We start from the raw sequence: 23,065 nt of genomic DNA, 5'->3' as shown, positions 1-23,065 counted from the left end.
AAGGTTAGAATTTTGCTAATGAATCTTCTCTAATAGTTTAATGAGCTGAATTCTGGCTGATGTGTAATATTTAGTATCAGTGTTCTTTGTGTCTGTTACCTACAGATAATTCATGGAATTATGGCGATAACTGTGTTTAACCCTTTAACCCCTGAGTCTAAACTGGTCCGCCTGGACAGTATTTTTTATTTAAAAAAAAAAAAAAAAAGCTAAATATCACTGCTTTAAAGCGCTTTCATTATGTTTGATGGAGGAAACTGGAGGTTTGATGAATCTAATGTGGAACAATCAAACCCATTCAGTGAAAAACAGAAATGAGACTTACTTCGGATCAGAACACTCTGTTTTACTTTGGATCAGAACACTCTGTTTTACTTCGGATCAGAACACTCTGTTTTACTTCGGATCAGAACACTCTGTTTTACTTCGGATCAGAACACTGTTTTACTTTGGATCAGAACACTCTGTTTTACTTCGGATCAGAACACTCTGTTTTACTTTGGATCAGAACACTCTGTTTTACTTTGGATCAGAACACTCTGTTTTACTTCGGATCAGAACACTCTGTTTTACTTCGGATCAGAACACTCTGTTTTGCACTCAGTCCCTTGTTTTTAACTTTTCAAAGTGTGGGAGTGTTAATAGAACAAAGGTTTAGTTTAACAATGGTGTGAAATGGACATTATATGGTGCTGCTCACAAGAAATCAACAGCAAATGCACAAAAAATGTTTTCATGTGTCTGTGGAAGCTGAAGCGGCAGTATTTACGAAAAAAAAAAAAACAAAGGTAAAACTTTAATTTAATGAGCACATTTCACTGGAAAAACCACCGTGTGCCGCACAAAGCATCAAAAATAGCAAAATATCACTCCTTTAAGACCTACCATAACAAATGTAATACTTTTTAAAGACTTTTTCACGGTATTAAATGGAGTTTTGTAAATTGAAGACCTTTTAAGACCATGTGGGAATCCTGCACACACTTGGAACACTGCTGACGGAGCATGAACTCCAACAGGAAACAGAAAAACAGACCAAACCCACAATCACAGCCAGTCACTTCAGTTAGAATATACAGAAAAAAGGCCTGGTTTAGTTTCTGTTCAAAAGACACACACTGTAAAAAAAATATCTGTAATTTAACTGAATTTTCACTGTTTATTTTATAGATTTTTCCTCTATTTTTCAGATACAGGAAAATATCAATGAAATGAAACAAACAGACTGTGATTTTACATGTCAAATGGAAAAGAACAGGAAAAAACTGGAACTGTGAAGAACCAGAAAATTTCCATTTTTTTAAAATAATTTTTTTTCTTTTTTCACAGAAAAACACAGTTAAAATACATTTGCAAATGTATCACAATTTCACAAATATTTATTTTTTATTTATGAGATTAAACTATTAATTTAAAATGTAATACTGTAAAAAAGTAACAAAACAAGATAAAACTACTGACAGTTAACGGTAACAGAAGTATTAGTTCTGTCAGTTGAACCAGACTTGTTTGTTCATTGACAAATATCTTGTGTAATTACAGGAGGTTTCACAACAAAAGTGTTGAATAAATGTATTTTTGTGAATGTATAACATGTATAAGCACTGATAAACTGTCCAAATACAGTTTTTATCAGTGGATTGGACAACTGAGTCTCACTGAAAATTATTTAGATATATATTTATAGGGAATTGGATTGTTTTAATACATGAAAATATTCTTTATTAAACATTAAAAAGTCAAAAAAGTAAAAAAAATAATAATAATAATAATAATTAAAAAAAAGCAAAATCTCATGTAAAGTTAGGGCAAAAAACTGTATTTTAGCTATGGAAAATTACCGTATTTTTATGTGATGGTCATTTTCCGTTATTTTCAGTATTTTTTGGCACCCCTGCTGCTGTAATAATATCTTTTTTTTTTTTTTTTCACAGTGCATGTGAATAAAACAAGAGTCTGAGTCTGTGGTTTTTTCTTTCTGTTTTTTTTTTTAAGAAATAAACATGTTAAACACGTTAAGGGCTTATGTATTGGGTCTCCTTCAGTTGGACTGTGGTGCACTTTGTCTGGACTGTTCAGACACAAGCTCCCATTGACATTTAGATGAAAGCAGCAGTGATGCAATCCCATCACACACAAACAGCCCAGGCTCAAACAGCGACGCTTTGGATGGAAATGTGTTCATGGTGTGGAGAGGTGACATGTACAGACATACACAGACTGAGGGGATGTGTGGACCATCTGCTTTTACCACATCAACCAGGCTGTCTACACTGTAAAAAAAAAAAAAAAAAAACCAAAAAACCTGTAATATTCCAGCAGCTGGGGTGCTGAAAAAATACTGTTAAATAATGGAAAATAACCATCTCATAAAAATATGGTAATTTTCCATAATTCAAATACAGTTTTTTGCCCTAACTTTACATGAGATTTTGCATATTTTTTTGTCTTTTTAATGTTTAATAAAGAATATTTACATGTATTAAAACAATCCAATTCCCTATAAATATATATATAAATAATTTTCAGTGAGACTCAGTTGTCCAATCCACTGATAAAAACTGTATTTGGACAGTTTATCAGTGCTTATACATGTTATACATTCACAAAAATACATTTATTCAACAGTTTTGTTGTGAAACCTCCTGTAATTACACAAGATATTTGTCAATTAATAAACAAGTCTGGTTCAACTGACAGAACTAATACTTCTGTTACCGTTAACTGTCAGTAATTTTATCTGGTTTTATTTTATTTTATTTTTTACAGTATTAAACTTTAAATTAACAGTTTAATCTCATAAATAAAAAATAAATATTTGTGAAATCACATTTGCAAATGTATTTTAACTGTATTTTTCTGTGAAAAAAAGAAAAAAATTCTTTTAAAAAATGGAATTTTTATGGTTATTCACAGTTACAGTTTTTTTCATGTTATTTTACATTTGACATGTAAAATCACAGTCTGTTTTTGAAATTTCATTGATATTTTCCTGTGTCTTAAAAATACAGGAAAAATCTGTAAAATAAACAGTGAAAATTCTGTTAAATTACAGATTTTTTTTTTTTTTACAGTGTAGCTGGGAGCTCCATGGATGCGTTTAGGTGTCAATATTAAAAATCAGACATTTACTTAAAGTGAAATGTCAGTTTGCATGAGTGTGTGTGTGTGTGTGTGTGTGTGTGTGTGTGTGTGTGACATTTCCCAGATAATTAAGTTTATCTATCATTATGTATAATTACAGGCAGGATTAGGCCGTCATATATGCCTGTGTTTCCCAAACTTCAATCAGTCAATCCACAGGTGTCAAACATGCGGCCCGGGGCCAAATCCAGCCCACCACAGGGTTCAGTCCCAAATGCAAAAATTCCACTAAAATATGAACAGTCCTTTTAGTTCAGGTTCCACATTCAGACCAGTTCAGTCTGCAGTCTGCAGATTCAGTCAAATACCATCAGAATAACAGAAATAATGACAACAAATTTTTCTCCTTGTAAATGTAAATATTTTATCTATTTACACTAAAACAAAGCATCATTTCACAAAAAATAAGAGTAACCTGAAATAATTGGAACAACCTGAAATGTCTTAAGAGAAATAAGTGTAATTTTAACAATATTCTGTCTGTTATTAAAGGTTTTGTGTATTTGTAAGTTATAATGTACATGTGTAAATGATAAACTGAGGCAGAATTGTATTAAAATTACACTTATTTTTCAGTTTGTTCATCTTATTCACATTGTTTGAAAGCATAGTTTGTAGATGTAAACCTTTTCATAACGTAAATTTACTTTTTTTACTCTAAAACATAGAGAAAAGTTTGGAGTTGTCATTATTTCTATATTATTCTGTTTTTATTTGACTGGTTCAGCCCACTGCAGATTAAATTCAGCTGAATGTGGAACTGAACTAACATGAGTTTGACCGCCCTGAACCAATCAATCGATCAAATTTTATTTATACAGCCCCACATCATAACCGAAGTTATCACATGACCCTTTCCATTTAGAGCTGGTCTAAACCAGACTAATAAACGAATGCACAGACACCAACACAATCCTCCAGGTGGAAACACCTGGACACACTGTTTGTGTTTGGGACCTAAAACGGGTCACACTGTAAAAAAAAGCTGTAATTTAACAGAATTTTCAATTTTTATTTTACAGAATTTTCCTGTATTTTTAAGATACAAGAAAATATCAATGAAATGACAAAAACAGACTGTGATTTTACATGTCAAATGGAAAAGAACAGGAAAAAACTGTAACTGTGAAGAACAATAAAATTTCCATTTTGAATTAAGCAAAAAACAACATTAAATTTAACAAAAAATCTTGAATTAACAACTTCCAATTTCTTTGTTTTAGTGCAAAAAAATAACATTAAATTACGAAAATATTTATTTACAAACTATCCTGTAACAATAAAATGTGAATAACCAAGAATAGAACTGAATTAAGCAAAAAAAAAAAAAAAGTTTAGCTTGAATTAAGGAAAAACTTTTGAATTAAGCAAAAAAAAATCTTGAATTTAGCAAAAAAATCTTCAATTAACTTCAATTTCTTTGTTTTAGGGCAAAATAACATTAAATTATGAAAATATTTATCTTTCCAAACTATCCTGAAACAATACAACGTGAATAATCTAGAATAGAACTGAATTAAGCAAAAAAAAAAAAAAAAAAGTTTAGCTTGAATTAAGGAAAAAATGTTGAAGCAATTTTTTTTTTCAATTAAGTAAAAACATATTGAATTAAGCCAAAAAAAAAAATCTTGAATTTAGCAAAAAATCTTGAATTAACAACTTCAATTTCTTTGTTTTAGTGCAAAAAAATAACATTAAATTACGAAAATATTTATTTACAAACTATCCTGTAACAATAAAATGTGAATAACCAAGAATAGAACTGAATTAAGCAAAAAAAAAAAAAAAAGTTTAGCTTGAATTAAGGAAAAACTTTTGAATTAAGCAAAAAAAAAATCTTGAATTTAGCAAAAAAATCTTCAATTAACAACTTCAATTTCTTTGTTTTAGGGCAAAATAACATTAAATTATGAAAATATTTATCTTTCCAAACTATCCTGAAACAATACAACGTGAATAATCTAGAATAGAACTGAATTAAGCAAAAAAAAAAAAAAAAAAGTTTAGCTTGAATTAAGGAAAAAATGTTGAAGCAATTTTTTTTTCAATTAAGTAAAAACATATTGAATTAAGCCAAAAAAAAAAATCTTGAATTTAGCAAAAAATCTTGAATTAACAACTTCAATTTCTTTGTTTTAGTGCAAAAAATAACATTAAATTCTGAAAATATTTACATTTACAAACTATCCTGTAACAATAAAATGTGAATAACCTGGAATAGAAGTGAATTAAGCAAAAAAAGAAAAAAAAAAAGTTTATCTTAAATTAAGGAAAAAATGTTGAATTAAGCAAAAAAAAAAATCTTGAATTAAGCCAAAAAAAACCTTGAATGTAGCAAAAAGGTATAGAAAATTAAAATTGTAATAAATTCAAACTCTACTCAGATATTTAAGCCGACATTAAAGCAGATCTGTACATAGGCGTTTTCCCCTAGTGCGGTAATCAAATACGGTTATCACAATAATTAGAATTTAAACGGTAATACTAACCGTCTGCAATTTAACTGCGGTTTATCGTTATACCGGTAATCGTTACCTCCCTCCCTCCAACATATTCAGAAGCTGACAGTTCCAGCTCTCCTAAAAACAGCTGATTCAATGCAGATAATAGAAGAAGAAAACCCATCAGTTTGAGGGTGACGCAGATTTAAACCTGTCTGTATTTAAGACATCAGCCGATGAAAGTGTTTAAGGACACAGTGGAGTTTGTTGGATTAAAGCTGAGGCGGTGCCGCTGATGATGGACCAGGCTATTTGCTGGCTCAGTTCTATTTCCAAAAGCTCATTAAGGCTACGACCTGATCTGCATTAAAGTCTCATTTAAGAAGATTACACAAAAAAAAAAAAAAACAGTACCTCTGACAAACCCTGAGAAGCTGGGGAGGTCTTGTACACTGTGTACGGCCTTCGTCACTACACTGTGGGTGGATTTTACAGATTCTGACGAGGGTCTTAATGTGAATCCAAATCAATACGGAGCGATGGGTATCAGGGTTCAACCAAGGACTGGACCAGTCCGATCGCATTAAAGGTGTTAGAACTCGCACTTAGACAAAAGTAACATTAAAAAAAAACAACAAAACACTGGGATGTGTTGCATCTAGATCTACGTAGAGAACCCCAGTTTTTGTGATTCTATGTATTCAGTTCAGTTCACAACGCACAGGCAGACTCAACGTGCTTCACACCAGGTACACAACATAAAAAACTACCAGAAATTAAAGCTGCAAGCAGCATTGGGCGGGACCTCACACCGGGCGTTCCGCCTCCCGTGACCGTCCACACCTCAGCTCCACTCACACCTGTCCGTCCCCATACCAGTTCCCACCCTTTAGTGTCTGTCCTCCTTACATCTGCACAGAACACCAGCGACCCTCTGCTGAAACCACCATCACCTTTAAATCAGACTTTTATTTTGGAAACCCTACTGTGTGTATGTGCATTTGTTTTGTATGTGAGAGAAAGAATCAGTTTGAAAAATGAATTGAAATTGTATGAATAACTGAGCATAAAAGTGATGATTTACCACATTTAAGACTATTATTTTGGAAAAACCCTATTGTGTGAGCATGTGTGTCTGTGAGAAAGAGTACTTTTGAATGAAGAAACATTGTACAAACAGTTGAGCGTTTTAATATTGAATCAAAGTGTTCACCAGCCATGACATACATACCAACTTTGGTGAGTTTTGGAGCATGTTAAGGGCGTCAGATGGTAGTTTAAAGTGGAAAAAGTATAAAAAATAAACAAATTTCAATAAATCAATTACCATACATCCCATTTCAAAACTTTTTGCATGTGAGAGTTGTGGTGAGTCCCCTGAACGTATAGATATGTCACATGTTGGGAAAGATGCAGTTTGGAAACTTTGGTGGGCCGGTTTGGAAACTTTGGTGGGCCGGTTTGGAAACTTTGGCGGGTTGGATTGGAAACTTTGGCAGGTCGATTTGGAAACTTTGGCGGGTCAGTTTGGAAACTTTGGCAGGTCGGTTTGGAAACTTTGGCAGGTCGGTTTGGAAACTTTGGCAGGTCGGTTTGGAAACTTTGGCGGGTCAGTTTGGAAACTTTGGCAGGTCGGATTGGAAACTTTGGCAGGTCGGTTTGGAAACTTTGGCGGGTCAGTTTGGAAACTTTGGCAGGTCGGTTTGGAAACTTTGGCAGGTCGGTTTGGAAACTTTGGCAGGTCGGTTTGGAAACTTTGGCGGGTCAGTTTGGAAACTTTGGCAGGTCGGATTGGATCCTTTGGCGGGTCGGTTTGGGCCCCTGGGACGCATGTTGGACAGATGTGTTGTAGCTGAAACAACTCCAGATAACTGACGTTGCTTTTCTTGTTGCATTCTCGTTGGACTTTGGACCTTTAACGGACCTGCAGAAACCCTGTTCTGAAGCGTTTGCTAGCTGCGTTGCTAATGCTAATGCTAACGCTGACACCCAGACAGACAGACACAGACAGTGAAGTGATTGGTTGGTGGTTCTTACCAGAGCTTGTGTGGAGGTCTGGTCAATGGCAGCTACAGACACTGAAGGACTGGACTCTATGTCATCTAAAGCAAGCTCTATGTTCTCCTAGAGGCAGAAAGGGGAAGGACGGGAGGGGATAAAGGCCTGGGTTAGTACCCTACTGGAGCACAAGGGCAGGATATACACCAGCAGGAAGTGGAGCTGATCGAGCATTTATTCGACTACAGATTGGGTTGAATGATCAAACACACACAAGGCTGGTTCTACACAACCCATAATGAACTGGACCTGCATGGAGTTAGCCTCAGATCAGAACTGTTGAACCCAGACACACATGGACTAAAGTCTGGAAGTCCAGGTGTTTGTGTTCTAACAGCGCTCTGGGATCCAAAACTATAAGGACTAATGGCACAATAGAGTTGGATATTATGGGATAGATATCCTATTGATTATCAATATTGGTGTTTGTGTGTGAAAAATGAAGAATATAATCAACAAAATGAACAAAAATGACCAGAATAATCAACAAAATGAGTAAAAAAAACCAATAATCAATAAAATAAACAAAACAGGACAAAATAATCAACATTACTCTGGTATTTGATTATTTTGGTCTTTTTTACTCATTTTGTTGATTATTTTGTCCATTTTTGTTCATTTTGTTGATTATTTCCTTCATTTTTCACACACAAACATTAATATTAATAATCAATAGGATATCTATCCCATAATATCCAACTCTATTCTGACATTAGTCCTTATAGTTTTGGATCCCAGAGCGCTGTTAGAACACAAACACCTGGACTTTCCACAGACTTTAGTCCATTTGTGTCTGAGTTCAACAGTTCTGATCTGAGGCTAACGCTGTGCTTGCTGTGCCCCCCCCACCTCCTTGTATCTCTCCATCTCCTGGACGAAGGTGCGTTCGTGGAACAGCGTCTGCAGCCTCTCCTGGGTGTAGTTGTGGCACAGCTCCTCGAACGTGGCTCCACGCTGCTGCTGAGAAACACGAGGGTTCTGGAAACCAGGGGTGTCCACGATGAGCAGCGAACACAGAGAGTGCTGACTGGACTTCAGAGCTCTGAGGGGGGACAGGAACAAGCACAAACATCACATCTGAACAGGAACAAGCACAAACATCACATCTGAACATGGAGAAGCACCAACATCACATCTGAACAGGAACAAGCACAAACATCACATCTGAACAGGAACAAGCACAAACATCACATCTGAACAGGAACAAGCACAAACATCACATCTGAACAGGAACAAGCACAAACATCACATCTGAACAGGAACAAGCACAAACATCACATCTGAACATGGAGAAGCACCAACATCACATCTGAACAGGAACAAGCACAAACATCACATCTGAACAGGAACAAGCACAAACATCACATCTGAACAGGAACAAGCACAAACATCACATCTGAACATGGAGAAGCACAAACATCACATCTGAACAGGAACAAGCACAAACATCACATCTGAACAGGAACAAGCACAAACATCACATCTGAACATGGAGAAGCACAAACATCACATCTGAACATGGAGAAGCACAAACATCACATCTGAACATGGAGAAGCACAAACATCACATCTGAACATGGAGAAGCACAAACATCACATCTGAACAGGAACAAGCACAAACATCACATCTGAACATGGAGAAGCACAAACATCACATCTGAACAGGAACAAGCACAAACATCACATCTGAACAGGAACAAGCACAAACATCACATCTGAACAGGAACAAGCACAAACATCACATCTGAACAGGAACAAGCACAAACATCACATCTGAACAGGAACAAGCACAAACATCACATCTGAACATGGAGAAGCACAAACATCCCATCTGAACAGGAACAAACACAAACATCACATCTGAACAGGAACAAGCACAAACATCACATCTGAACAGGAACAAGCACAAACATCACATCTGAACAGGAACAAGCACAAACATCACATCTGAACATGGAGAAGCACAAACATCACATCTGAACAGGAACAAGCACAAACATCACATCTGAACAGGAACAAGCACAAACATCACATCTGAACAGGAACAAGCACAAACATCACATCTGAACAGGAACAAGCACAAACATCACATCTGAACAGGAACAAGCACAAACATCACATCTGAACATGGAGAAGCACAAACATCACATCTGAACAGGAACAAACACAAACATCACATCTGAACAGGAACGAGCACAAACATCACATCTGAACAGGAACAAGCACAAACATCACATCTGAACAGGAACAAGCACAAACATCACATCTGAACAGGAACAAGCACAAACATCACATCTGAACAGGAACAAACACAAACATCACATCTGAACAGGAACAAGCACAAACATCACATCTGAACATGGAGAAGCACAAACATCACATCTGAACATGGAGAAGCACAAACATCACATCTGAACAGGAACAAGCACAAACATCACATCTGAACAGGAACAAGCACAAACATCACATCTGAACAGGAACAAGCACAAACATCACATCTGAACAGGAACAAGCACAAACATCACATCTGAACATGGAGAAGCACAAACATCACATCTGAACATGGAGAAGCACAAACATCACATCTGAACAGGAACAAGCACAAACATCACATCTGAACAGGAACAAGCACAAACATCACATCTGAACAGGAACAAGCACAAACATCACATCTGAACATGGAGAAGCACAAACATCACATCTGAACATGGAGAAGCACAAACATCACATCTGAACAGGAACAAGCACAAACATCACATCTGAACAGGAACAAGCACAAACATCACATCTGAACATGGAGAAGCACAAACATCACATCTGAACATGGAGAAGCACAAACATCACATCTGAACATGGAACAAGCACAAACATCACATCTGAACAGGAACAAACACAAACATCACATCTGAACAGGAACGAGCACAAACATCACATCTGAACATGGAGAAGCACAAACATCACATCTGAACAGGAACAAGCACAAACATCACATCTGAACAGGAACAAGCACAAACATCACATCTGAACAGGAACAAGCACAAACATCACATCTGAACAGGAACAAGCACAAACATCACATCTGAACAGGAACAAGCACAAACATCACATCTGAACAGGAACAAACACAAACATCACATCTGAACAGGAACAAGCACAAACATCACATCTGAACAGGAACAAGCACAAACATCACATCTGAACATGGAGAAGCACAAACATCACATCTGAACATGGAGAAGCACAAACATCACATCTGAACAGGAACAAGCACAAACATCACATCTGAACATGGAGAAGCACCAACATCACATCTGAACAGGAACAAGCACAAACATCACATCTGAACATGGACAACAGGTAATCATCAGGTGTGACGGAGCACAGGAGGCCCAGGCTTAAACAGCTGGGTTTCAGATACACAAGGACTAAGACCCCTTATTAATTATTTATATATATATTTATAGGCAATTGGATTGTTTTAATACATGAAAATATTCTTTATTTAACATTAAAAAGTCCAAAAAATATGCAAAATCTCATGTAAAGTTAGGGCAAAAAACTGTATTTGAATTATGGAAAATTACCGTATTTTTATGAGATGGATATTTTCTATTTTACAGTATGTTTTTGGCGCCCCAGCTGCCGGAATAATACTGTTTTTTTTGTTGTTTTGTTTACAGTGTACTGTATATTATAAATTCTATATTTTTTATAGTAAATGTTTTTATCCAGGCACTTTAGTTTTTAACAAACTCGGAGAAAATAATGTCATATGTGGAAACTTTGATGTAAATCAGTGCAAAGTCAGATAGGCCAGTACTGGTTTAATCATCTCATTTCCAAACCTCTTACTCTGTAAACCTCCCTGGGGTGATGGGCAAAGTTCATCTGTTGTTTTCTTTGGTTTTCTATTGTTTGTTGAACTGTATTTTCTTTTCATATGCATTTTCTGTTTCCGTTGGCTGGTTTCATATCTGCATTTGTAAATGTGACAGTGCTGTGAACCCACCTGTTAATGAGGGAGATGACCAGAGTGAAGAGCTCCGAGTACAGACCTGACGCCATGGCCTCCAAACACTCCAGAGCGGTGACCTTTGACCCTGACAGAGGAAGAGGAAGAGGGGAGGCCAAAGGGGTCAGAGCTCCAGTTCAAAGGATGCAGGCGTACTCTACAGACCTCAGACCAGTGGAACCTTTGAATCTTGTTCTAGGTCTTAGATCAGGGGGGTCCGGTCCTGGTCCTGCAGGTTTTAGATGTGTCCCTGTTCCAACACCTGAGTCACATGATCAGCCTATCATCAAACTGCAGAAGACTGAGAAGGACGGTCAGATGGACTGGAAGAGGAAACATCTGAAACATGCAGGACAGTGGATCTGGAGGACCAGGACTGGACAGCCCCGCCTTAGAGAATGTTTACACAGAGCCTCAGACTGAACAGAAGATGTAACGTCTGAAAGGGGTCAAAGGTCATATGGTGTGGGTGTAAGTGTTTGGGTGGGTGTTTACCTGGGCTTTCTCCTTGGCTGCTGTCGTCAGATCCTCCTCTGAAGGAGGTGGAGTGTTGGAGTCCTTTGGCCTGGTGTTTGAAGATGGAGGAGGACAGCTCCTCTAAGGTACAGCCCAGCAGGTAGGACGCCTTCTGAGCCCATTCATGACGAGCAAACTGTCGACGACCGGCTGGAACACAGAAGAAGAGCACAGGTCACATGACTGCAACCACTGATGAGGATGAGGATGATGATGAGTATGAGTATGATGATTATTTTTATTATTACTATTATTTAATCTTCCATAATTCAAATACAGTTTTTTGCCCTAACTTTACATGAGATTTTGCATATATTTTTTTCTTTTTAATGTTTAATAAAGAATATTTTCAAGTATTAAAACAATCCAATTCCCTATAAATATATATATAAATAATTTTCAGTGAGACTCAGTTGTAAAAACTGTATTTGGACAGTTTATCAGTGCTTATACATGTTATACATTCACAAAAATACATTTATTCAACAGTTTTGTTGTGAAACCTCCTGTAATTACACAAGATATTTGTCAATGAACAAACAAGTCTGGTTCAACTGACAGAACTAATACTTCTGTTACCGTTAACTGTCAGGAATTTTATCTGGTTTCTTTTTTTTCACAGTATTAAACTTTAAATTAACAGTTTAATCTCATAAATAGAAAAGAAATATTTGTGAAATTATGATACATTTGCACATGTATTTTAACTGAATTTTTCTGTGAACAAAGAAAAAAATTCTTTTTAAAAAATGGAAATTTTCTGGTTCTTCACAGTTCCAGTTTTTTCCTGTTCTTTTCCATTTGACATGTAAAATCACAGTCTGTTTGTGTCATTTCATTGATATTTTCCTGGATCTGAAAAATACAGGAAAAATCTGCAAAATAAACAGACAAAAAACAAACAGTGAAAATTCTGTTAAATTACAGATTTTTTTTACAGTGTATGTTATTCTGATAGTATTTGACTGGCCCTGCCCACTTCAGATTGAACTGGTCTGAATGTGGAACCTGAACTGAAATGATAGTTCATATTTTAGTGTAATTTTTGCATTTCATAAATTCATCCCAGGGCCGGACTGGACCCTTTGGTGGGCTGGATGTGGCCCCTGGGCCGCATGTTTGACACCTGTGGTCCACTGTGTGTGGAGCTAACAGCTGGTGGTCCGCTGTGTGACGCTGCTGTACATGATAAAGGATCAGAAAGCAGCTGCTGGGACCAAACACTGGTCCAGGGAAACTCCAGCTGGGACAGACACCACACCTGCCTTCAACATGTCCACACCAAATGGGATCTGTCAAGGTTTACAGGGAATTTGTATTTTTTATTTTTTTAGGTTTTATCTAAAAAGTTCAGTGTAAAACTTTCAAAGCAGATGAGAAGACTGCACTTCACTTCTGCTGAGTCAGATGAACCCTTCTGAGGTGTGTGTTGGCATGTGTTTGTCAGTGACAGAGAACATGTAAAGTGACCACACAAAGGCCCACACTGTGTTCGTAAAAGCTTTAGACTCTTTAAAAACACATTCAGGAAAAGCAGCTCATTATGTAACACATTCTCATGTCATTATATAAGAACACCCACAGTTCCCCCAGACTGGAGTCGAGCAGTTTGTTTTTTTTTTAATAACAAAAATGTAATACGTGTGTTATATTTTTGACAATTAGGCTCCATTATATCTGCCATCAAAGCTGACTCTATTCTTGTTCTAAATCACAGGTGTCAAACATGAGGCCTGGGGGCCAAAACCAGCCCACCGAAGGGTCCAATCTGGCCCCTGCACTGTAAAAAAAATCTGCAATTTAACAGAATTTTCACTGTTTATTTGACAGATTTTTCCTGTATTTTTCAGATACAGGAAAATATCAGTGAAATGACAAAAACAGACTGTGATTTTACATGTCAAATGGAAAAGAACACAAAAAAACTGGAACTGTGAATAACCAAAAAATTCCCATTTTTTTTTTAATATTTTTTTTTCTTTTTTTACAGAAAAATACAGTTCAAATACATTTGCAAATGTATCGTAATTTCACAAATATTTCTTTTCTATTTATGAATTAAACTGTTAATTTAAAGTTTAATATTGTAAAAATAAATAAATAAATAAATAAATAAATAAATAAAACTAGATAAAATTCCTGACAGTTAACGGTAACAGAAGTATTAGTTCTGTCAGTTGAACCAGACTTGTTTGTTCATTGACAAATATCTTGTGTAATTACAGGAGGTTTCACAACAAAAATGTTGAATAAATGTATTTTTGTGAATGTATAACATGTATAAGCACTGATAAACTGTCCAAATACAGTTTTTACAACTGAGTCTCACTGAAAATTATTTATATATATATTTATAGGGAATTGGATTGTTTTAATACAGGAGGAGGAGGAGGAGGAGGAGAAGGGAGGGCAAGGAGGTACGAGGAGGAGCAGAAACAATAAAAATGCTAATGACTTTAGGTCTGGAAGGAACGATGAAGGCATGAGGAGAGAAAACCCACAGAGGAGCAGAGGATCTGACATGAGGTGTTTTCAGGTAAAAACCAGTGGACTGGTGGTGGTGTTGTTGTTGTTGTTGTTGTTGTTGCTTTACCTTCGTCTCCATCTGTGTTTGACAGAAGCAGCAGCAGCAGCAGCATGCAAACATGCAAAAAGAGACGACGGGGTTAGAGAAACAGTTCACACACACACAAAAACTACAGCACCAGAGGACCCAGCACCCAGGACCAGGACCAGGACCAGGACCAGGACCTGGACCGTCTACAGTCTGAGTCTTTGTAGTGGATCAGAACCTTTAGAGGGCCGGTTTTGGCCCGTGGACCGCATGTTGGACACCCCTGAGTTAGAGGAACATTCTAGACCTGCAGCACACAGCCTCATGCTGCCTTCACGTCTCATGGGGTTTATGGTAAATATGAGTTACAATCACAAAAATTGCACATGAACGCATCACGTTATATTTTCCACTGTAGAACTGGGAAAAAATTTTAGCCACAGGACGAAAACAACCTTTGACCTTTTCAACATGGCAGTGAGCAACGAGGGATTCATCACAAACGATAAATAATGGTTATATAAACGTTCTGCTGCAGTTAGCTGATGATTCTGCACATTTATAGTACACTGTAAAAAAAACCCTGTACTTTAACAGAATTTTCACTGTTTGACAGATTTTTCCTGTATTTTTCAGATACAGGAAAATATTAATGAAATGACAAAAACAGACTGTGATTTTACATGTCAAATGTTTAATAACACGAAAAAACTGTAACTGTGAATAACCATAAAATTTCCATTTTTTAAAAGAATTTTTTTTCTTTTTTCACAGAAAAACACAGATAAAATACATTTGCAAATGTATCGTAATTTCACAAATATTTCTTTTCTATGTATGAGATTAAACTGTTAATTTAAAGTTCATAATGTAATTTTTTTTTTTATAAAATGAGATAAAATTCCTGACAGTTAACGGTAACAGAAGTATTAGTTCTGTCAGTTGAACCAGACTTGTATGTTCATTGACAAATATCTTGTGTAATTACAGGAGGTTTCACAACAAAACTGTTGAATAAATGTATTTTTGTGAATGTATAACATGTATAAGCACTGATAAACTGTCCAAATACAGTTTTTATCAGTGGATTGGACAACTGAGTCTCACTGAAAATTATATATATATATATATTTATAGGGAATTGGATTGTTTTAATACATGTAAATATTCTTTATTAAACATTAAAAAGTCAAAAAAATATGCAAAATCTCATGTAAAGTTAGGGCAAAAAACTGTATTTTAATTATAGAAAATTACCGAATTTTTATGATGGTTATTTTCTGTTATTTAACAGGATTTTTTTTGGTGCCCCAGCTGCTGGAATAATATCTTTTTTTTTTTTTTTTTTTTTACAGTGTACACACAATGTGCAAAAACCAAAAAATTACCAAGAAAATCTGAATTTTTTTTTTGCACTGAAATTAAATATCTGAATTTTTTGTCTTTGAATTCATTCATGTTCATAAACTTAGAATTACAAAAATTCAGATGCAAAAAAATCAGATCACACATCTGCGCTAACTGTCTTCCTGCATCAGTGTCACATGACCAACCTAATGTAACCGGATTGGCTGGCTGTCGGTTCAACTTGAAATAGAATCATTGCTTATCTCTCGTGTCCCGGATGTGCGATCTGAATTTTTCGCATCTGAATTTTTTTTATTCTAAATTTATGAACATAGTTGAATTCAGAGACAAAAAAATCAGATACTTAATTTCAGGGTAAAAAAACTTCTGTGCTACACATTCAGTAGCTTTTATAATTTAAAACCTGATGAGACAGATTTGCTTCCATAGAAAAAGTGACTTTTGGGGTAAAATCTCTGATCATCTGAACATAAACCCAGTGAGTCCAACCACTGTCACTGATCCAGTCGTAGAAGATGACGGTGTTTCCACGGTAACTATGGAGCCTCTGCACGTCCAAATATGGTCATATCTGATGACCATGAAAACATCAGTAACTGTATTTTACACCAGTTATTGGCATGGACTGACAGGATTAACGCATCGACAGGTATTCAACAGTTTAGATCAGTAGTTCATTCTGGTCGCAGGTGCCTGTTCGGGCCTTTATGGGTTCAGATGAAACTGTATTTTTTAGTTTTCAAACTTGCCGCCTCCACCTTCTCAAATCCTTAAACTATTCCGCTCCTCTGTCAGCAAACACCAAACCCTTTTACACCGTTATTTTTTTTTTTCTCCAGGGAAACAAAACCCTCCACCTCCTCCGTCTGAGTCTGATGAAAATACAGATACTCCGTCCACAGTGTGAGGTTAAAGCGCTGTCATCACGTCCGCCGGTCGAAGGGGTCGGACTGATGTGGCCACGCTGACACCTGGTGGCACTTTAAGGAATGTTCACTGCAGTCTGACTGGGATGAGGCAGGAAAAATGATCAGACCACCGTTTGTTTTCTTCAGTTTCTTGTTCGTTTTAATGCCTGGTCCAACTAAAGGTCCACTTATTTGGACAAATATAATAATAACAACAAAAACAGCTCATAGTAGTTGGATTTCAGAGCTGATATTTATCTATTTAACATGTTTTCTGGATAAAAAAACAAAATCCCTTCAGTTCTTCCATCAATCACCTGGAACGAACGACAAAACGACCTGAACGACAATAATAGGTGCAATAGTGACCGCTCCATCAGGCAATATTTTTTTTACCTTTACTAACTTATTTATTTATTTATTTTAGTGCAGTTTTTAAATATTTTATCATATATATGCACTGTAAAAAAAATCTGTAATTTAACAGAATTTTCACTGTTTATTTGACAGATTTCTCCTGTATTTTTCAGATACAGGAAAATATCAATGAAATGACAAAAACAGACTGTGATTTTACATGTTAAATGGAAAAGAACAGGAAAAAACTGTAACTGTGAATAACCAGAAAATTTCCTTTTTTTAAAAGATTTTTTTTCTTTTTTCACAGAAAAATACAGTTAAGATACATTTGCAAATGCATCATAATTTTACAAATATTTCTTTTCCATTTATGAGATTAAACTGTTAATTTAAAGTTTAATACTGTAAAAAAAAAAATAAATAAATAAAACGAGATTAAATTCCTGACAGTTAACGGTAACAGAAGTATTAGTTCTGTCAGTTGAACCAGACTTGTTTGACAAATATCTTGTGTAATTACAGGAGGTTTCACAACACAAATGTTGAATAAATGTATTTTTGTGAATGTATAACATGTATAAGCACTGATAAACTGTCCAAATACACTTTTTATCAGTGGATTGGACAACTGAGTCTCACTGAACATTATTTATATATATATTTATAGGGAATTGGATTGTTTTAATACATGTAAATATTCTTTATTAAACATCAAAAAGTAAAAAAATATGCAAAATCTCATGTAAAGTTAGGGCAAAAAACTGTATTTTAATTATAGAAAATTACCGAATTTTTATGAGATGGTCATTTTCTGTTATTTAACAGGATTTTTTTTTGGTGCCCCAGCTGCTGGAATAATATTTTTTTTTTCACGTTTTTTTTTTTTTTACAGTGTAGTAAAGGCTTTAGACTCTTTAAAAACACATTAAGTAAAAGCATCTCATTATGTAACACATTTTACTTCTTTTTTTTTTTTACAGTGTGGGTTGTTTTTAGTTGGTGTTTTTAAAAATGTTTGTTTTATTTCATGCTGTGCATTCTGCAGTTTCATTCTGTAACAGCATCTGGGATGTTTTTACTGAATGACAATGAATAAATCTGAGTCTGAAACTTAAAGATCTGCTTTCGCTGGACACTGTTTCAGAGGATGTTGTATGACTTAGAGAAGCAGACGTGTGTCTGCAGATGTTTTGTCTGACGCACTTCATCCTCATCTCGCCGGCACTTTTAGCAAAGTTGACTTTGAAAGGTTGGACTTGGTTTTGTGCTTATTTATGTTCTGAAAACTTGTCTGTTTTTATGTATGACAGTTTGTGTCTGTATTTAATGTGCTGCTGGGACACTCATGGAAAAGGGATTTTTAATCTCAGTGAAGTTTTCCTGGTTAAATAAAGGTAAATAAATCAATACAATCTATGTCACTGTACTGATAAAAACGGTGCTTTTATTCATTCCATGTTTTCTTTTCTGTCTGTTTTAGTCACATGACTGATCACTTAATTGCATAACCATTGTTTTTGACGGTCTAATAATTTTTTCCGCGACTTTGTGTCCACACACGGTCCACAAAAAGCCCACACCTGGATTTAACCAAGCGAACAGCGAAGAGGAATTCATTCGATAAATGGTGCACTAGAAGTTCTTTAAACTGAAGCAGCATCTTCTCATTTCTGAAACGTCCATCAGTTTGACAGAAGCATAAATGTTCGACACTGCTAAGACCGCTCAGGTTTATCTAGGGGGAGGTTCCATGGTGTTGCTTTCAGTCGATGTTTATGTATCAGAATGCAGTCAGTGATGTCGGAGGTTTTTCTTCTTCTGTCCTTTTCACGTTTAATTTTAAACTCCTAAAACAGACGCCTGTTTTGTATGTGATTCACAGCAGGATTCTAATCTCCTCATCAGACTGTTCTACACTCAGCGCTGAGCATTTTCCATTTCAGACTCCTGTAGAATTCCTAATCCTCTCCAATATCTCTGAGCGGCTTCTTTAATTAACAGCATGTGTTAATGTGCATCTCTGATGTTTCTTTACTCGGTGAAAACAGAAGCGCCGGGTTGTTTTAATGAAAGAACGTGTTTCGATGCTGATTAAAGACAGACACGACCCAATCCCTGGTTAATCTGCACATGCACCAGCAGACGTTGAGTACAAGTCCACATGCACCACTTCAACCACAGGTTCGGTTTGAAGGTCCTACCTTTGGTGGCCCCTGCAGCCCCCAGGTGGTAGATGCCCCCCAGGATGAGCCACAGGGCCTTCTGCTCCTCAGAGGATATACCCAACACCTTCATGGCCGCCTGCAGTTTGGTGAACTGCTGGGACGAGCGCTGTTTGTCCTCAGGCTGAAGAAGACACGAGGACAGATGAGTTAGGACGACAGGAACGGACAGGGACAGACGGAAAAAAAACACACTGAAGAGGAGCAGTACCACTGGAAACCACAGGGGGCGGGGCTGAGATTTGAAGAGAATAATTTCCACAAATGACAGAAGTTTTCAAAGAGCGAAACACACACACACCGGTCAGATGTGAACGCTCCTGTAAACACTGTACCTTCGTCTGTGGGAGGATCCCAAAGGTGCTGTTCTCCGCCAGGTGGTTGAAGTGCAGCTCCGTTCTACGACAGAACAGAGGAAAGGCTTTGAAAACGGAGGTAAGACTGCGATAGACAAGTGTCGATCAGTTCATCGGAAATACAACTCAGAAAATCAATGATGTGACACTCAGACATACATTATTTTTACAAACCAAACTGACGCAGAAGTTCTGAACTGTGAACACATGCTGTTCTGAACCCTTTCATGCATGAATTATGAGCCTTAATCAACTTTTTGTTTTTTTTCTGAGTGTTTTTATTCCTCTTTAGGTATGAAAAAAACAATGTGATTAAATTTTTTTTTATGAACCTATTTTTCATGGAGTTCCAAAAATGTCCACTCAGCTGAACATCATGTGTTTAATTTTTGAAGCACAGACACATGCATTTACTGTCGAACTGTGTGAAAACTATGAAATAAATGTTTTTTAACGTTGCTAATCTGATGTTTTCTCTCATTTTAACATACTATAATAGGAGTTATTACTCACTCCAATAATATGCAAAAAACAACAAAACACAACAACTTCTTGTTTAAAAAAAACAAACTGTTAATTACAGTCTAATAACAATTAGCAACTGATTTACTTCCAAATATTTTGCTACAGATCAGGAATATTACCCTTTTTTTAAATTTTTTTTTTTCACAGTGTAAACATGTGCGGTGCGTCGACCACATGAGCAGATAAACGATGCCTGAACCTGCGGCTGCAGCTCCTTTAAGGAAACCTCGACAGTACAAGGACAGGACGGCGTTTCCATGGCGTCTGCGGTGGGCGGACCCAGCGCTGCAGGACTCACCTCAGGCTGCTGTCAGCGCCGGCCATCATGTAGTAGAAGACGTTGAAAGTGGATTCAGCCTCAGGCCGTCTGCTCACCCGCAGCTTCTCCAACAGCATGGTCTGAACAGAACACAACAGAACACAACAGAACACAACAGAACACAACAGTCAGACAGATGTGCTGGTCCACCGCCTCTTCCATCCACACAAACAGCTGTGACAGAAGGTCAGTGATGTGCACAGAGCGGAGCATTCACCAAAACCTGATGAAAGGTCAGCAATAGGGATGTGAACAATTAATCGATTAATTGTCAATAAGAATTTGCTCGATTAAATTATTAATTGTCAGTTAATTGCCCTTGTCTGCCCGTACACATCTGTCCAAAGGCTGACGGTTTGTCTGCGCTGCGGCGCTGCGACGCTGCGGCTGGAATAGGCGGTCATTGAACCGGATCATGGCGTTGATGAGTTAGAATGTGTGTATGGACATGGAGGAGCAAACACAGAGTGACCGTCTGTTTATTGGAGCGGTGCACCCCGAATAAACACACACACAAATGTGTGGTCGGTATCAGAGCGTTTTCCTGGAGGTTGGTCTAGTCCACTGTCAGTGACAGAAGTTCAAACCTCCTCCAGACTCCTGATCCAGGACACAGGGATGGAATGCATTTGTGAAGCTTCAGGAGGAAAAGAGGAATGAGCCAAAAGTTTCACCTTCACTTCTGGGGGGGGGGGGGCAGACTGCACCGTACCCCAGAAGTAGGATGGAAAGTGACGCACGCATGTACATGGTTACCAACCAACACGCACGCATCGCCCAGCATGTGTGTGGCTGAGTTACCCCACACACACCGAGGAAACGCACACATGTGCACCCCCCCCCCTTACACACCAACAGATGAATTCCACAGGAAACACTGACTGTATCCAATGGATCAATAAATCAGTCATTGAGGAATATGACCTGGTTTTATCATGAAGTGTAGAAACTATATTTAGCTTTTATTCTTGTAGACCATATTGAAAAAGAAAGTCAGGTTCTCAGGGAAAATCGCTGCTTATCAATTAACTGTTAATCGCTCAATAAGGGCAACCAGCTAATGATTAATGAATTAATTGATAATTTGCATCCCTCATCAGTGAAGTGTACAGAGCTGAGCACTCACCAAAACCTGCTGATGTCCAGGACTACAGCAGGTTCTGCTCTGGAGTACACACCTTTAACAAACTACCCACTGGTTAGACTGTGTCCAATACACACAGCACACTGGGTCAATTCAGGATTAGACTAGACTAGACTAGACTAGACTAGACTAGACTAGACTAGATTAGATTAGATTAGATTAGATTTCACAGATTTCTGTGTGTGTGTATTTGACAAACATGCAAACTGCCACTGCAGAGGAGTAGACAGGTGTGTGTGTGTATGTGTGTGTGTGTGTGTGTGTGTGTTACCTGTATAGATGCAGATGCCACCTGTCCTGCCTGGTCAAAGTCCAGTGACACTACATGTGAGAATCTGCTGGCGTTGGTGTTCATGGCTGTAGAACTGTTTCCAAATGCCTCCAGAATGGTGTAGACGGCCTGCCACTTCTCAGCTGAGTCAACACACACACACACACACACACACACACACACAAGCAGAATTATTCCACAGAGCTGCGTCATGGTCCAGACTGGACGGTCAGAGCTGACTGTTCCCTTTAAAGCTGTCTGCTGCAGGTCCATGTGCATCACAGATCTGATCTCCACAGACACTAAACCTTTAGTTACAGGCAGAAGATCGGTGAAATGCCACTTCAATTTCTTTACAAATGTCCAGTTGTTCATATTTGTTCAGGTTATTCACATGTATTGTTAAAGGCTAGTTTGTGACTGTAAACGTTTTCAGCTGCTTTCATGCCACTGCTCTGACCTGCTTCATTAACATAATTCAGTTTCAGGGGTTAAAGGGTTAAATGTAGCGGACACTGGAAACAGGTCCAAACCCTTTACGCCGTCTGCTCACCAGAGAAGATTTTTCCGGTGCTTCCAGCGATGGACACCAGGTACTGGACCAGGTGTTGGCAGTTGGTGGTTTTCCCACTGCCGGACTTTCCCAACAGTACGATGGACTGGTCCTGTCTGGTGGTCAGCAGGTTCCGATAGGCCGACTGGGCCACGGCGTAGATGTGAGGGGCCGAGTCCTCCCGCCGACAGCCTTTGAACATGTGCATGACCTGGACAGAAAAAAGAAAAATAAGGTCTGGTTGAGTTTATTTGGATCGTTCAAGCAAGTTTTTTTTAAATTTGTACAACAAATAATTCATTCATTCATTTTCT

General features: G+C 37.3%; 1 protein-coding gene across 1 annotated transcript in view; it reads right to left on the bottom strand.

Moving 5' to 3' along the window:
• LOC115431221 (unconventional myosin-XVIIIa-like) overlaps nt 1-23,065 on the bottom strand; it is a 339,665-nt gene that overhangs the window by 204,180 nt on the left and 112,420 nt on the right. Inside the window, exons 6-15 of the mRNA XM_030151449.1 lie at nt 22,752-22,962; nt 22,199-22,341; nt 20,763-20,863; nt 19,919-19,982; nt 19,563-19,707; nt 14,765-14,776; nt 12,151-12,321; nt 11,653-11,743; nt 8,493-8,685; nt 7,623-7,709 (exon numbers count right to left, since the gene is read on the bottom strand). Of these exons, the coding sequence (XP_030007309.1) occupies nt 7,623-7,709; nt 8,493-8,685; nt 11,653-11,743; nt 12,151-12,321; nt 14,765-14,776; nt 19,563-19,707; nt 19,919-19,982; nt 20,763-20,863; nt 22,199-22,341; nt 22,752-22,962 (1,218 nt within the window). The remainder of the gene's footprint in view (nt 1-7,622; nt 7,710-8,492; nt 8,686-11,652; nt 11,744-12,150; nt 12,322-14,764; nt 14,777-19,562; nt 19,708-19,918; nt 19,983-20,762; nt 20,864-22,198; nt 22,342-22,751; nt 22,963-23,065) is intronic.

This window comes from Sphaeramia orbicularis, chromosome 13, assembly GCF_902148855.1.
Source record: "Sphaeramia orbicularis chromosome 13, fSphaOr1.1, whole genome shotgun sequence".
In the NCBI taxonomy this organism is placed as follows: Eukaryota; Metazoa; Chordata; class Actinopteri; order Kurtiformes; family Apogonidae; genus Sphaeramia; species Sphaeramia orbicularis.
Note: the sequence above shows the minus strand (reverse complement) of the source record. Positions and strands in the feature narration are given on the sequence as shown.